Raw genomic sequence first — 13,079 nt, forward strand, 5'->3', positions numbered from 1 at the left:
TTCTTTCTTTCTTTCTTTCTTTCTTTCTTTCTTTCTTTCTTTCTTTCTTTCTTTCTTTCTTTCTTTCTTTCTTTTCTTTCTTTCTTTCTTTCTTTCTTTCTCTCTCTCTCTCTCTCTCTCTCTTTCTTTCTTTCTTTCTTTCAAGATTTTATTTATTTATTTGACAGAGAAAGACACAGCGAGAGAGGGAACACAAGCAGGGGGAGTGGGAGAGGGAGAAGCAGGCCTCCCGCGGAGCAGGGAACCCGATGCAGGGCCTGATTCCAGGACCCCGGGATCATGACCTGAGCCGAAGGCAGATGCCTAACAACTGAGCCTCCCGGGTGCTCCTGTTTGTGTGTGTAGTTTCTTATGGATGCAGAGTGCTTTATGTTTAGAAGAGAAGTAGAATTTTGAAATTATTCATTAATTTATCTCTGAGGGCACAAAATTTATTTTTTTAAAAGCATACTGAGGGCGCCTGGGTGCTCAGTCATTAAGCGTCTGCCTTCGGCTCAGGTCATGATCAAGTTAAGTTCTTACCTGTTGTACAATGTGAATTAAGTAATTTTATCACTTTAAGCCTTAGTTTACCAATGAAATAATGTAGTTAGACTCAATTTTCTTTTTTAGTTCTTTAATTGTGATTTTTAGGAGAAAAGAGATCTCATTTTGTAATATTTGAAAGAACCTAATACTCTAGAGTTATCACAAAATTAAATACATCTCATGCAACTTAATCATGATTCCTTATGAGAAAAACAAATGGATTTAAGAGACAAAAGTAGATTCTGAATAAGTAGGACTACAACACAGGGTTTCTTAGTTTCTGACCTGCCATTTTTCCAACAGAATCTAGTTGTATGCACTTTGCCCTAAATAATAAGAGAATGGGAATGGTTCTCCTGCCCTCCAATTTCTCTGCTAGTAATGTCTGATTATTTTCTCCATCAAAGCTCGCCATCACCTAAGCCCTGAGCTGAGAGACCATCAAATCACTGAAGTATAGGATTTAGAGCAGATGGTCAGTACCAATATAGGTTACCAGTCTATTCCGTGTTCAAACAGGTGCAGATCTTCATAGCGTAGTATCAGTTGGATATTTTGAGTTAATGTTAGCTCTGGTCACTTTAATTAACCCTCATATTTAGCTGAGATGAGCTGTGTCTTCATTTATTAATTCATTTTACAGAACACTACACACAGACCTCTAGTGTTTGCTTAGTGTGCCAAGTGCAGTGTTGTATGGCTTCATGAGTATTCCATGCAGTGAAAATGCTTGTCGATGGGGCTTTAAAAAGTGGACTTCTCACTGATATGGATATTCAGTACACCTAACACTTTGAGCCTGATTTTATCTTGTTTTATTGAGACACACATGGATCGCACAGGTAATAGATCGTTTTTAATTTTATAATTATATATATTATATATCATGGACCACTTTACTAAATATTGAGCAATCAAGCTGGGGAAATGTTGATGCTTTTTAAAAGTTATATTCAAGGGTGTCTGGGTGGCTCAGTCGTTAAGCGTCTGCCTTCAGCTCAGGTCACGATCTCAGAGTCCTAGGATTGAGCCCCGCATCGGGCTCCCTGCTTGGCAGAACCTGCTTCTCCCTCCCTCACTCCCTCTGCTTGTGTTCCTGCTCTCGCCATCTCTCTGTCTGTCAAATAAATAAATAAAATCTTAAAAAATAATAAATAAATAAAAGTTATATTCAGGTATTCAAGGGGGAGAGGCATAATTTGCAATTGAAATGCAAGGAACGGGCGCCTGGGTGGCTCAGTTGGTTAAGCGACTGCCTTCGGCTCAGGTCATGATCCCAGGGTCCTGGGATCAAGTCCCGCATCGGGCTCCCTGCTCTGCGGGGAGCCTGCTTCTCCCTCTCCCGCTCCCCCTGCTTGTGTTCCCTCTCTCGCTGTGTCTCTCTCTGTCAAATAAATAAATAAAATCTTAAAAAAAAAAAAAAAGAAATGCAAGGAACTTCAAGAAATGTAGGGCTATCCTTTTGTGCACTGCTGACATGAATGTAAAATGGTATAGCCACTCCAGAAAGTTTGGTGGTTCCTTAAATATTTAAACAGAATTATCATATGATCCAGCAGTTCTTGTCCTAGGTATATATTCAAAAGAATTGAAAGCAGGGACTCAAATAGATACTCGTGCCCATGTTCACAGCAGTATTACTCACAATAGACAGAAGGTGGGAACGACCCAAATGTACATCAACAGAAGAATAGATAAACAAGTTTGGTGTATATATACACAGTGAAATACTGTTGAGCCTTTGGGGCGCCTGGGTGGCTCAGTCGGTTAAGCGTCTGCCTTCAGCTCAGATCATGATCCCAGGGTCCTGGGATCGAGCCCTGCATCGGGCTCCCCGCCCAGCGGGAGGCCTGCTTCTCCCTCTCCCACTCCCCCTGCTTGTGTTCCCTCTCTCCCTGTCTCTCTCTGTCAAATAAATAAATAAAATCTTAAAAAAAAAAAAAAGAAATACTGTTGAGCCTTTGAATGGAATGAAATTCTGATACATCTTACAACATGGGTGAAGCGTGAAAACATTATGCAAAGTGAAATAAGCCAGACACGGAAGGACAAATATCATGCAATACCACTTATTTGAGATACTAGAATAGGTGAATTTATAGGGACAAAAAGCAAAATAAAAAGTAGCGAGGACTGAGAGAAGGCAAATGAAGAGTTATTGTCGAATGGATACAGAGTGTCTGGGATCATGAAAAGGTGCTGGAAATGGAGAGTGGGAATAGTTTTGCAACATTGTGAATAGACTTAATGCTACTAAACTGCACACTTAAAAATGGTTAAAATGGCAGATTTTATGTTACGTATATTTTATCGCACACACACACACACACACTTCAAAGAAAAAGAAGCATAGGTCCATTTCCAGGTCTTGCTGTATTCAGTCCTGTTTTTCTACCTTCTTCATGGTTTTGCTTCATTCGCCACAGAGAGCTTCTTAGTATGGGCTCAGTATGCTTGAAGTTGGCCTGATGGATGTGTTTAGGTCAGAACCCACTGGTTTTGCTACAAGGAGCCTTGCTTTTTTTTTTTTTTTAAGATTATTTATTTATTTATTTATTTGAGAGAGAGAGAGAATGAGAGACAGAGAACACGAGAGGGAAGAGGATCAGAGGGAGAAGCAGACCCCCCGCTGAGCAGGGAGCCCAATGTGGGACTCGATCCCGGGACTCCAGGATCATGACCTGAGCCGAAGGCAGTCGCTTAACCAACTGAGCCACCCAGGTGCCCCGGAGCCTTGCTTTTTATACTTGTTAACAATTTGGAGGGTGGGTAGGTGAGGGGGAGGTAGTTTAACTTGGGAAAACAGTGCATGTTGGACTCAACCATTCCGACAAGGAAAGCATGCTTTTGTGGCAAACCGAAAGGCTAGGAATCCCGGGTGATGAAACACAGGCCTTCCGGCCCTCACTCTGTTCCTGATTTCTGGTTGTGGGAATCTGCTCTGAATCCAACTGCAAGTGGAAAACCCATCTTTGGCTGAGCAGCCAGGGAGGCCCTCCTGCCAATCCCCTAAACGTGTTGCTGAAACTTTGGCCCTGTGAGGATGGAGCTGAGGCTGTCTTCCCGAGATCTGTGCCGCTGTCAAGGTGGCTGTGATGGGACTGTGACCGGCCTCTGCACTACATTTTGGCAGTGACCTTGAGACCTGCCAGCTCACAGCAGCTGTCCTGGTTCTTTCTCTCCTGCCACTGTTGCCTGGCCAGGGGGCTAAGGGAGGGCGCTAAACTCCTCTGGCTCTGGCATTCTCAGGGACTGGCAAGTTCCGACTACGGTGCCCAGCGCTCTCAGTGCCTACCACCCACTGGGTATGGTGGCAGTCCAGGTGTGTGAGGGTGGGTGGCTGCTAGTGCCGCCTCTGGCTCAGCTCCCAATCCCTGGGAAGCGGGTGGCCCCGTCTGACCATCAGTGGGGTGGGCAGAAGGCTCCGCGGTTGTGGCGGGGGGAGGGGGGGGGGGCGGCGCGGGGAACCTGCTTGGCAGCTCCAGGGAGAGATGGTCAGTGACAGTTGATGATCTTGGGAGACAGAGGAGCCAAAGGTGCCCCTTTTGTCCCAAATGTGTGAACCCACCTTCAGACGGGAGGGATTTCTTTAGGAAATGAAGGTCACCAGAAATGTCCAGAGCAAGAGAGAGAAATCTTCTCTCTCCAGCCACTGAGAGTGACAAGTGTATTTTGAAAACTCCTCCCCCTCTCCTTGTCCTCATCCTGTCCTTTTGCTTTCAAGTGGCTTCATTAGTATTTTTTAATTCGCCTTTGTCATTGGACATTTATTGACAGAAATCAAATTGCTGTATTTCTGGGCAAAGCGCCTGCTGCAAAGAGGTGTGGTTCCCGGGGAATGAGACACGCAGCCCAACAGCTGAGCCTACACTGTCCTCACATAACCTCCCTGCCTTAAATATCGCCAATATTTAGCCTTGCCTTATAAAGTAAAAATGCACAATACCTTCCAGAGTTTCAGCAAGCCCAAATGCCCCCCTCGGCTCAGTTATATCTCCTGTACGTTGGAGGCTGAGCCGCGCACCCCTCCCCCCGCACAGACCTGCCCTCGGAGCCGCCAAGAGGTTACTAATCAGGGAGCCTCCGCCATCGATCCGATGGTGGAGACCTGGGGGATTTGTGTGCATTGTTTTTGCTGAAGCCTCCTGTGATTTCGGCGCGACCAGATCCTCTGCAGCGCACTCCATGTCGCAGCTTGTGGCTGCCTGTGTCCTGTGGTGAGAGCGGAGCCGCACAGGAGATCCTTTGTCTAGGAAGGCTAGCAGAGAAGATCACTTTGGAGTTGCTAAGCTCTGCATTGCCATTGGCTGCACTCTTTGTGGGGCTGTTTTTGCAAAAGGCATGCCCAGCACGTCTACAGTGCTGGCAGGCCAGGGCTGCCTTTAAACACCATGATAATAATACCAAAAAGCAGTTTGCAGAACTGTTCCACTGTAGAGGCTTCCTCTGCAGAAGCAAGCAAGATGGCTACCTCGTGGGCTTCGCTGTGAAGAATGCAGAGGCTAATTAAGACAGACTTTAAGGGGAAAAAAGGGTATTTCCCTACTTCATCTTTATGCAAGGCTTTTTTTCAGTGACTTTTCAAGTATACATTTTACATAAGCTCTTTAGGTTCTGCCTAGCAAACATGTTGATGATTTTAAATGGTCTAAGTAGTTTTATAGAGAAATAGCCAAAAATTTGGGGGGGGGTGGGAGCTAATTTTTTTTTTCTTAAACGGAGGCTCATTTTGCAATTTGATTTTTTTTAGGTTATAAAAGAAAACAAGAGGCCCCAGAGGGAAAAGAAGCCCAAAGTTTTAAAGGTAATCAGCTATTGATTAAATCATATTTAATTTTTTGCCATTTCATATAGTATTTTTCTGTCACTTAGGAGTAAATTTGGAGTACAGTGGATGTGAATTCTCCCGGATTTTCAGTAGATAAATGAATTTTCACTCAACTGAAGTGTTTTCTCTCTCTCTCTCTCTTTTTTCTGATGTGCTGCATGATGTGCATATTAGCATCCTTTATTTTCAACTCCACACAAGTCTGCAGAAGGAAAAGTTTATATGCAAAGTGTTGTGAATAAAATTTGTTTTTCTTTGTAGATCCTTTTGTAGCATCTGCCTTTGTGGTGTTGCACCAGTGTGTAAACTTAAGCTCTTAAGGAGACACTATTTGAAGTTGACAGCTATGATCCATTGTGATTTTAATAGACCTTCCATTAGATACTATTTTAAAATGTGTGGTTTTGCTTTCCAAAGGAAAAGGTCCTTAGAGATTTTAGTTCAACTTAAAATATGTAAGCCATCAAGATCAGCCAAATTATCATTGCCTAATCCCAAATTCTCATTGAATCATTTTTAATTTTGGCATTCATAGAGCTGTAGGAAATATACATGTTTTCTTTATTTTCAGTGGTTTGCCTAATGAGTATTTATCAGTAACCTAATTCGGTTATAAGCTAACAGTCTGTGTTATGAGCTTTGTACAGTATTTAGAAGGGTTAATTTAAAAGCATATGGCACTACTCAAAGTTCAAGGCTAGCTTTAGTTTAGCAAATGGGTGCTTATGTGTTAAAGGTTTCAAGTGGCATATTGCTGTTATAAATGTAAGCAACCTGAGCAAGTAACCTTTTTAATTCAAAAAACACATATTAAGCAATAAAACTTACTGATCTTTAAAATTATATCATGTATATATAATTAACAATATTTTAACCTAATCTTAGCTTTTCTTTTGCAAATAAAGTTTTAGCACTCAAAGAGGAACAACATGTTGAACTATGGATGTGGCAAATTTTTGTTCATTTGCTTCCCCAGTTGTGTACCTTGAAAATGTTTTTAACATGGAGAACCAAACCTTGCATTGCTTTCAAATTTGTCTAACCACCTTGAGTTTCTGTTTCCTGTGTGTATGCGGCGTTGCCATGTACATTTTCATCAACAAACAAGTTATTTGTTTAATATTTACCACACAGTCATCAGTGTTCTAGGCACTGAAATGAATGAAATTGCTTGGCACAGATTCTCATTGGGCCTGGACAAATAGAATACTGGTTATTTTCAAGGTAAATTAACCCCTCCTGTTTTTCTTCTGCATATTGATCTACCCACCCCCTTTTACTTCCTTTCCCTCCTCCAACTATAAAATTGTATCATTAAAAGCCCTGCTTATATTTCTTAATCTCTTCTTACACTTTCTGTGTTGGGTGTATCCATCTCAGGTGTTTTGTCTTCAACTCTTCAAGTGAAAAATCATTTTAGTGCTGCTGTTAAAATGGCTCTCAGATTTGCAGGGGTTAGGGTAGGGGCATAGGAGAAAGAGGTCAATTGCATGGACATATTAATATAGATGAAGCTTGGTAGCTAAATCATCATCTGCCTTTGCTAGGAAGTAGAATTGGGTTTGGGGGATACTATTTAATTCTATGTTTATTTTGTTAGTCTGTGGGTGTCCTGTCACCTGAAATAAATTTCAGAAGTAAATATACCATGTGTTGCTTTTTTGAATTAGGGCAATGGACTCTGACTTATTTTAAAATAAATGCCTGTGGGTGGCTGAATTTCATGTGCCACAGCAACAGAACTGAATTGTTGCTCACTTTCCTCTATAGTTATCAGTTGTTGTATAAGAGTAGGGAAATGCCCTAAAAGGAAAAAATCATTTTTTCCCCTGATGTTGGCATTTTAAAATGTTTAATTTTCTCTTAGCTGTAATGTATTTTGTTCTCCAGAGAAAGCTTTGTTTCTTTGTTCCACAGTAGAAATGCTAAAATACTTTCAGATTTTAGCTCGATGTGTAAAATAGGTAGAATATTGTACAACCCTGAAGGAGATGTTATGAAAACTAAATCCATATTTTGGGAGGGAGGGCGGGGAAAGAGTACAACTTTCAGCTTAAGGTTTTATGGATGAGGACTCAGTATTGCAGCTGGCTGCTATCTGGGGGAGCAGTGATGGGAGTCTACAGGTTACAGCTTGGTCTCCTTTCATAAATCTCTCTTTGTGTTTGGCATTGTGCCAGAGATCTAGTCCACTTCCTTTGACTCTGGCCTCTTAGATCTTCAAATCTGGGTCCCTTGCTTTTTGTCAGGGTGGATGCTGCAGGTATCCTAAGCAAAGATTTTCATCTTCATCATCTGTGAAGAAGTAATTGGACAGGTGAAGAGTCTGATTAAGGGAATTGGGTGCAGAATTGAAGCTTGTCCCATCCTACTCTGAACCTGCTAACTAAATATTGAATCCAGTTGTGGGGCTGAAATTGCCTGATATGTCTCATACCTCTCACTTTTTTTTTTTTTTAAGATTTTATTTATTTATTCATGAGAGACAGAGAGAGAGAGAGAGAGGCAGAGGGAGAAGCAGGCTCCCAAGGAGCAGGGAGCCCGATGCGGGACTCGATCCCAGGACCCCGGGATCATGACCTGAGCCGAAGGCAGACGCTTAACCATCTGAGCCACCCAGGCGCCCCTCATACCTCTCACTTTTAAGCAATCTGTTATCTATATCAATAACCTATATTCATTCTATTGTAGTTCAAAATGTAAAACTGTAGATAGTGACTTCAAATCCCTGACTAGAGAGAGAATTCTCCTCTAGTTGAAATGCCAGTTTCTGTCCAAAGCACTCAGATGGCCAGAATGGATATCGAATGATGTGGGTAGGAGGTAGGTGAAGCACAAATTCCTACCCCCACTGGTTCTGGAGGACCAGGTTCCTGCCCAAGTCCTGTTGATTATCACTAGAGTTATTTTATATATACATGGCAGCTTATTGGCTGTGCTGTAATTATTTCCTTGACTCTTGAGTAAGGTAAAGGTGTGAAATAATTTCAGGCATTGATTCATAAAATTGGACTTGTGAGTGGCATGATTTGGAACTCCACTTGGTAGAAACATTTATGTAAATAATCTCTACTTGATGTGTCAGGGTAAGAGGATATATTCCCTTAAGAGAATGTCGATTTTAAGGTAATATCACTTTGGTTAGGTTGTCAAGCGTTGTCCCTGGAAAAAAATCAGATTGCATGGTCATTTGGGGATATTGAGGGGAATTTAATAAAGGAATTATTTAAAAGGTGTGGGCAGGGTTAAGGGAAAAACTAGGGATGGCAAAGCATCCCGGGACTAATGACAGCAGAGATTTCTCACCACTCCTAGGCCTGAAGGGGCCAGGGAGTGAGATCAGAAACCCAGATACAAAGAATAGTTGAAGTTGAAGAGTTGGAGCAGGGTCTTTTATTGCAGTCTTTGGTAACGGGATGTTTCTGCAGAGAGGAAGTTTTGGGATGTGGGGGATCCAAATAAATACCCTGCCCTCCAGTTTTCTGCTGTTTTCATTGGTGGATCCAATCAGTAGCCAAAAGGGGACAGGATGGTGTGTTCAAAAATAGTACCAGAATCATTATTATAAGAAGGTAACAGTGGCGAGACTGGGTGAAGTGTATATAAGAAACCCTATACTATGTTTGCAACTTATCTGTAAATCTAGAATCATTTCTTTTCTTTTTCTTTTAAGATTTATTTATTTATTTGACAGAGAGAGCAAGAGAGCACAAGCAGGAGGAGTAGTAGAGGAAGAGGGAGAAGCAGGCTCTCCACTGAGCAGGGAACCCCATGGGGGACTCGATCCCAGGACCCTGGGATCCTGACTGGAGCTGAAGGCAGACACTCAACCATCTGAGCCCCCCAGGCACCCCTAAAATCATTTCAAAATAAAAAGCATGGGCATCCCTGGCAGGAACCATATTTATACATTCTATAAGTAGAGACACTCTTTCGAGGGCAGTAAGGGATATTTTCTAGCTATTTGGTTATAAAATATTATCAAAGTCATATTTGGAAGAACTGAGTGAACAAATATAAAGAAATGTCAGTGGATATTAAACCAGGAAATGGTCTGCAGATGATTTAGAAAAGAAATGAAAACTAAATGATCTTCCTGCTAGCTTCTACACTGGCAGCCCTGCTCTTCACTGTTTCCTTCCTTCCTTGATGATGCTGATAAAGGAGAACAAGTGGTACTGGGGGCTGATGGGGGACATAGACATATTTCTCACTAGGAGAGAAGACACAGCATATAGCTATACTTAAAATACATTTTTAAAGATTTTATTTATTCATTTGTCAGAGAAAGAAAGAGAAAGAGCACAAGCAGGGGGAGCGGGAGAGGGAGAAGCAGCTCCCCACTGGGCAGGGAGCCTGATGCAGGACTCGATCCCAGGATGCTGGGATCATGACCTGAGCTGAAGGCAGACGCTTAGCTGACTGAGCCACCCAGGCGCCCCTACTTAAATATCTTTTTGAAAAATGTTTTGAAAGGAGAATCAAATCATAAATAAATCATATTCATACATGGTCTTGATTTGCATGACATAGTGACATTCAAAATATTTAATACAATCCTTGTCTGGCACATAGTAAATGCTCAGTAAGCTCAATTTCCTGAACAACATTTACATTCAATATTATTATTTTTTTAAGCATATACTAAATGCTGGGGCTACAATGGTGTACAACCCCAAAATGGTTTCTGCCTTCATGGAGATTAACTTTGCTTAGGAAAGGCAGGGAAAAAAAATTAAAGACAAATGAATAAATTACGGGGCGCCTGGGTGGCTCAGTCGTTAAGCGTCTGCTTCGGCTCAGGTCATGATCCCAGGTTCCTGGGATCGAGCCCCGCATCGGGCTCCCTGCTCGGCGGGAAGCCTGCTTCTCCCTCTCCCACTCACCCTGCTTGTGTTCCTGCCCTCGCTATCTCTCTCTGTCAAATAAATAAAATCTTTAAAAAAAAAATGAATAAATTACAAATTGTAGTATATGCTTTGAAGGAAACAAAAAAGTGCCAAGCTAGGGAAATTTACTTCATATTTTTGAGAGCTGTCCCCTTCATTTTTATTATTATTTTTTAAAGATTTTATTTATTTATTTGACAGAGAGGGAGACAGCGAGAGCAGGAACACAAGCAGGGGGAGTGGGGGAGGGAGAAGCAGGCTTCCCGCTGAGCAGGGAGCCTGACGCGGGGCTCGATCCCAGGACCCCGGGTTCATGACCCAAAGCAGACGCCTAACGACTGAGCCACCCAGGTGCCCCTCCCCTTCATTTTTAAATTGTTACCCATACTGGTGCTGATTTAAAAGTACCAAATTAGATACAATTGAGTTATCTTGTTTATCTTTAAAACCCATTAAGCTAGGAGAAGTGGAAGATTGAATAGTTACTAAACATTTTTCTCTGCACACTTATCTACAACTTTGTTTCAGTTAGTGAAAAATCATTAGTAGAATGATAAACTTTTCTTTTTCTTTTATTTATTTGAGAGAGAATGAGATAGAGAGCATAAGGGGGTAGGGTCAGAGGGAGAAGCAGACTCCCTGCTGAGCAGGGAGCCCGATGCGGGACTCGATCCCGGGACTCCAGGATCATGACCTGAGCCTAACACAGTCGCTTAACCAACTGAGCCACCCAGGCGCTCCTAGGATGATAAACTTTTCTTAACTCTGGTTATAATGTAACATTCCATGACTTAAAGTAACATGTTGCAAATTTAAGCGCCAGATCAAATACCGAGCTTGACCATTGTTCAGGCAAAAAAGCATGCCATTTTTATAGTCTTTCATAGTCACATGCATGCAGTGAATCCCAGACTTCTGAGTGTAATGGACTAGTGGGGAAAAATTTAGAGTGGGTGGTAAGAATATCCAGAAAGCAGTACCAGCTTTTTAAAAAAACAAAAAAAACAAAAATCATATAAATTCAAAGAAGATAATCTCAGAATACAGGACAGTCATATAAATTTAATTATTTAGTTTTATGATTCAACACATGGTCCTTATTTTCCTCATTATGTCATAAACTGGCAAAAATTGTCAAAGATGTGTACTCATCCATCAGTGTTTATTCACACGATCAAAGGCACACATGGGGCTTCTGGTTTGCATACCCAGAAACTGTAATACAGCATTTTGCCCAGAGATGATCAGAATGATTTCAGGGCTAAGTTCTCACTAAGCCAGCTCACACACAATCAAATCATTCATTTACTATTGGAGCACGTACATTTTCAGTGACTCAAGACCCATGTTCATTCTGTAATTTCTAGGAATGATCCCAGAGAATCAGTGAATAAAAGCCAAGTGGGGTGAATAGGCGTGAGGAAAATTTCATTCAAGCTACCAAAAAAAAAAAAAAAAGAATCTGTTGAATTCTTCCTAGCTAAGAAAAGAATATATACCTCATGTCTTGAAAACTTAAGCTCATTTGAAACTGTGTTTTCATAGTACTGGACTAGAATGTATTCTTTTTTTTTTTTTTCAAAGATTCCATTTATTTATTTGAGAGAGAGAGAGAGAGAGCACATGAGAGGGGGGAGGGTCAGAAGGAGAAGCAGGCTCCCTGCTGAGCAGGGAGCCCGATATGGGACTCAATCCAGGGACTCTAGGATCATGACCTGAGCCGAAGGCAGTCGCTTAACCCACTGAGCCACCCAGGTGCCCCTAGAATGTATTCTTAAGAGACAGATAAAAAGCGCTAAATAAGAAATGTTAATAAATTTTTGTTGAAACCTTACTAGTATCTTAATTCATTTTCAAGTTTAATTTAATAATGGAATGTCCTTCAGTGTCCAAATGTTATAAAAATAATATTTTTAATGTCTGATCATAAAATTTACCCACCACAGTGGCCCATGCAAGAGAATGAAGATTATAGAATCTTTTTTTAACCTGTTGTGATGATTATCGCTTTAAATACTGACTAACTCTTTGAGTCCTTTTTGAACTAAAAGGACTTTCTGCATGTGACAAATTTTAAGAGAGGAGATGTTATAGTTTTATCATCTATGTTTAAAATTTACTGTCATATGAATTTGATTAAAGCACATGTTCTTTTCATGGTTCTAAGGAACCAGATGTTAACAGTAAACTTATTATAGGAACTTACTCATTTTATTTTATTTTTATTTATTTTTATTTTTTAAAGATTTTATTTATTTATTTGACAGAGAGACAGCATGAGGGAGGGAACACAAACAGGGGTAGTGGGAGAGGGAGAAGCAGGCTTCCCGTGGAGCTGGGAGCCCGACGCAGGGCTCGATCCCACGACCCTGGGATCATGACCTGAGCCAAAGGCAGACACTTAACAACTGAGCCACCCAGGCACCCCAGGAACTTATTTTAAAGAACTAAATTATTTTAAGTATTATATGGTATGTGTACTTAATTTGAAATATAGTATATACATAAACATACCTACATAAGATAGGATTGTTGTAGAGTTAAATTAATTATTTAATACATGTAAAGTGGTTAGTTAGGACAGCCTGGCATGTAGTAATTTCTCAATTAGTGTATTATTATATCTAAAGGTATATTATGTGTTACTGAAAAATATTAAGTGAACCTTTCAGAAAATGTGTATTTTCTTAGCAGCATATTCACTTAATTACTTTATTTGACAAATATAAACCTATATTCCAGAAAGCCTTTTCTTTCCTTTTAAAAATTCCACTTCTGCTTTTTGTAATGAAGAATATTAGAAATAAGACTTCAAACCTTGAAAGTCCTAAATT

General features: G+C 40.9%; 1 protein-coding gene across 1 annotated transcript in view; it reads left to right on the forward strand.

Annotated features, from left to right (window-relative positions):
* The window catches only part of LOC118018005 (methylcytosine dioxygenase TET1-like), a 138,579-nt gene that overhangs the window by 31,438 nt on the left and 94,062 nt on the right, over positions 1-13,079 (forward strand). Inside the window, exon 3 of the mRNA XM_035016446.1 lies at positions 5,279-5,332. Within this exon, the coding sequence (XP_034872337.1) occupies positions 5,279-5,332 (54 nt within the window). The remainder of the gene's footprint in view (positions 1-5,278; positions 5,333-13,079) is intronic.

This window comes from Mirounga leonina, unplaced genomic scaffold, assembly GCF_011800145.1.
Source record: "Mirounga leonina isolate KUSES-001 unplaced genomic scaffold, KU_Mleo_1.0 Mir_106, whole genome shotgun sequence".
In the NCBI taxonomy this organism is placed as follows: Eukaryota; Metazoa; Chordata; class Mammalia; order Carnivora; family Phocidae; genus Mirounga; species Mirounga leonina.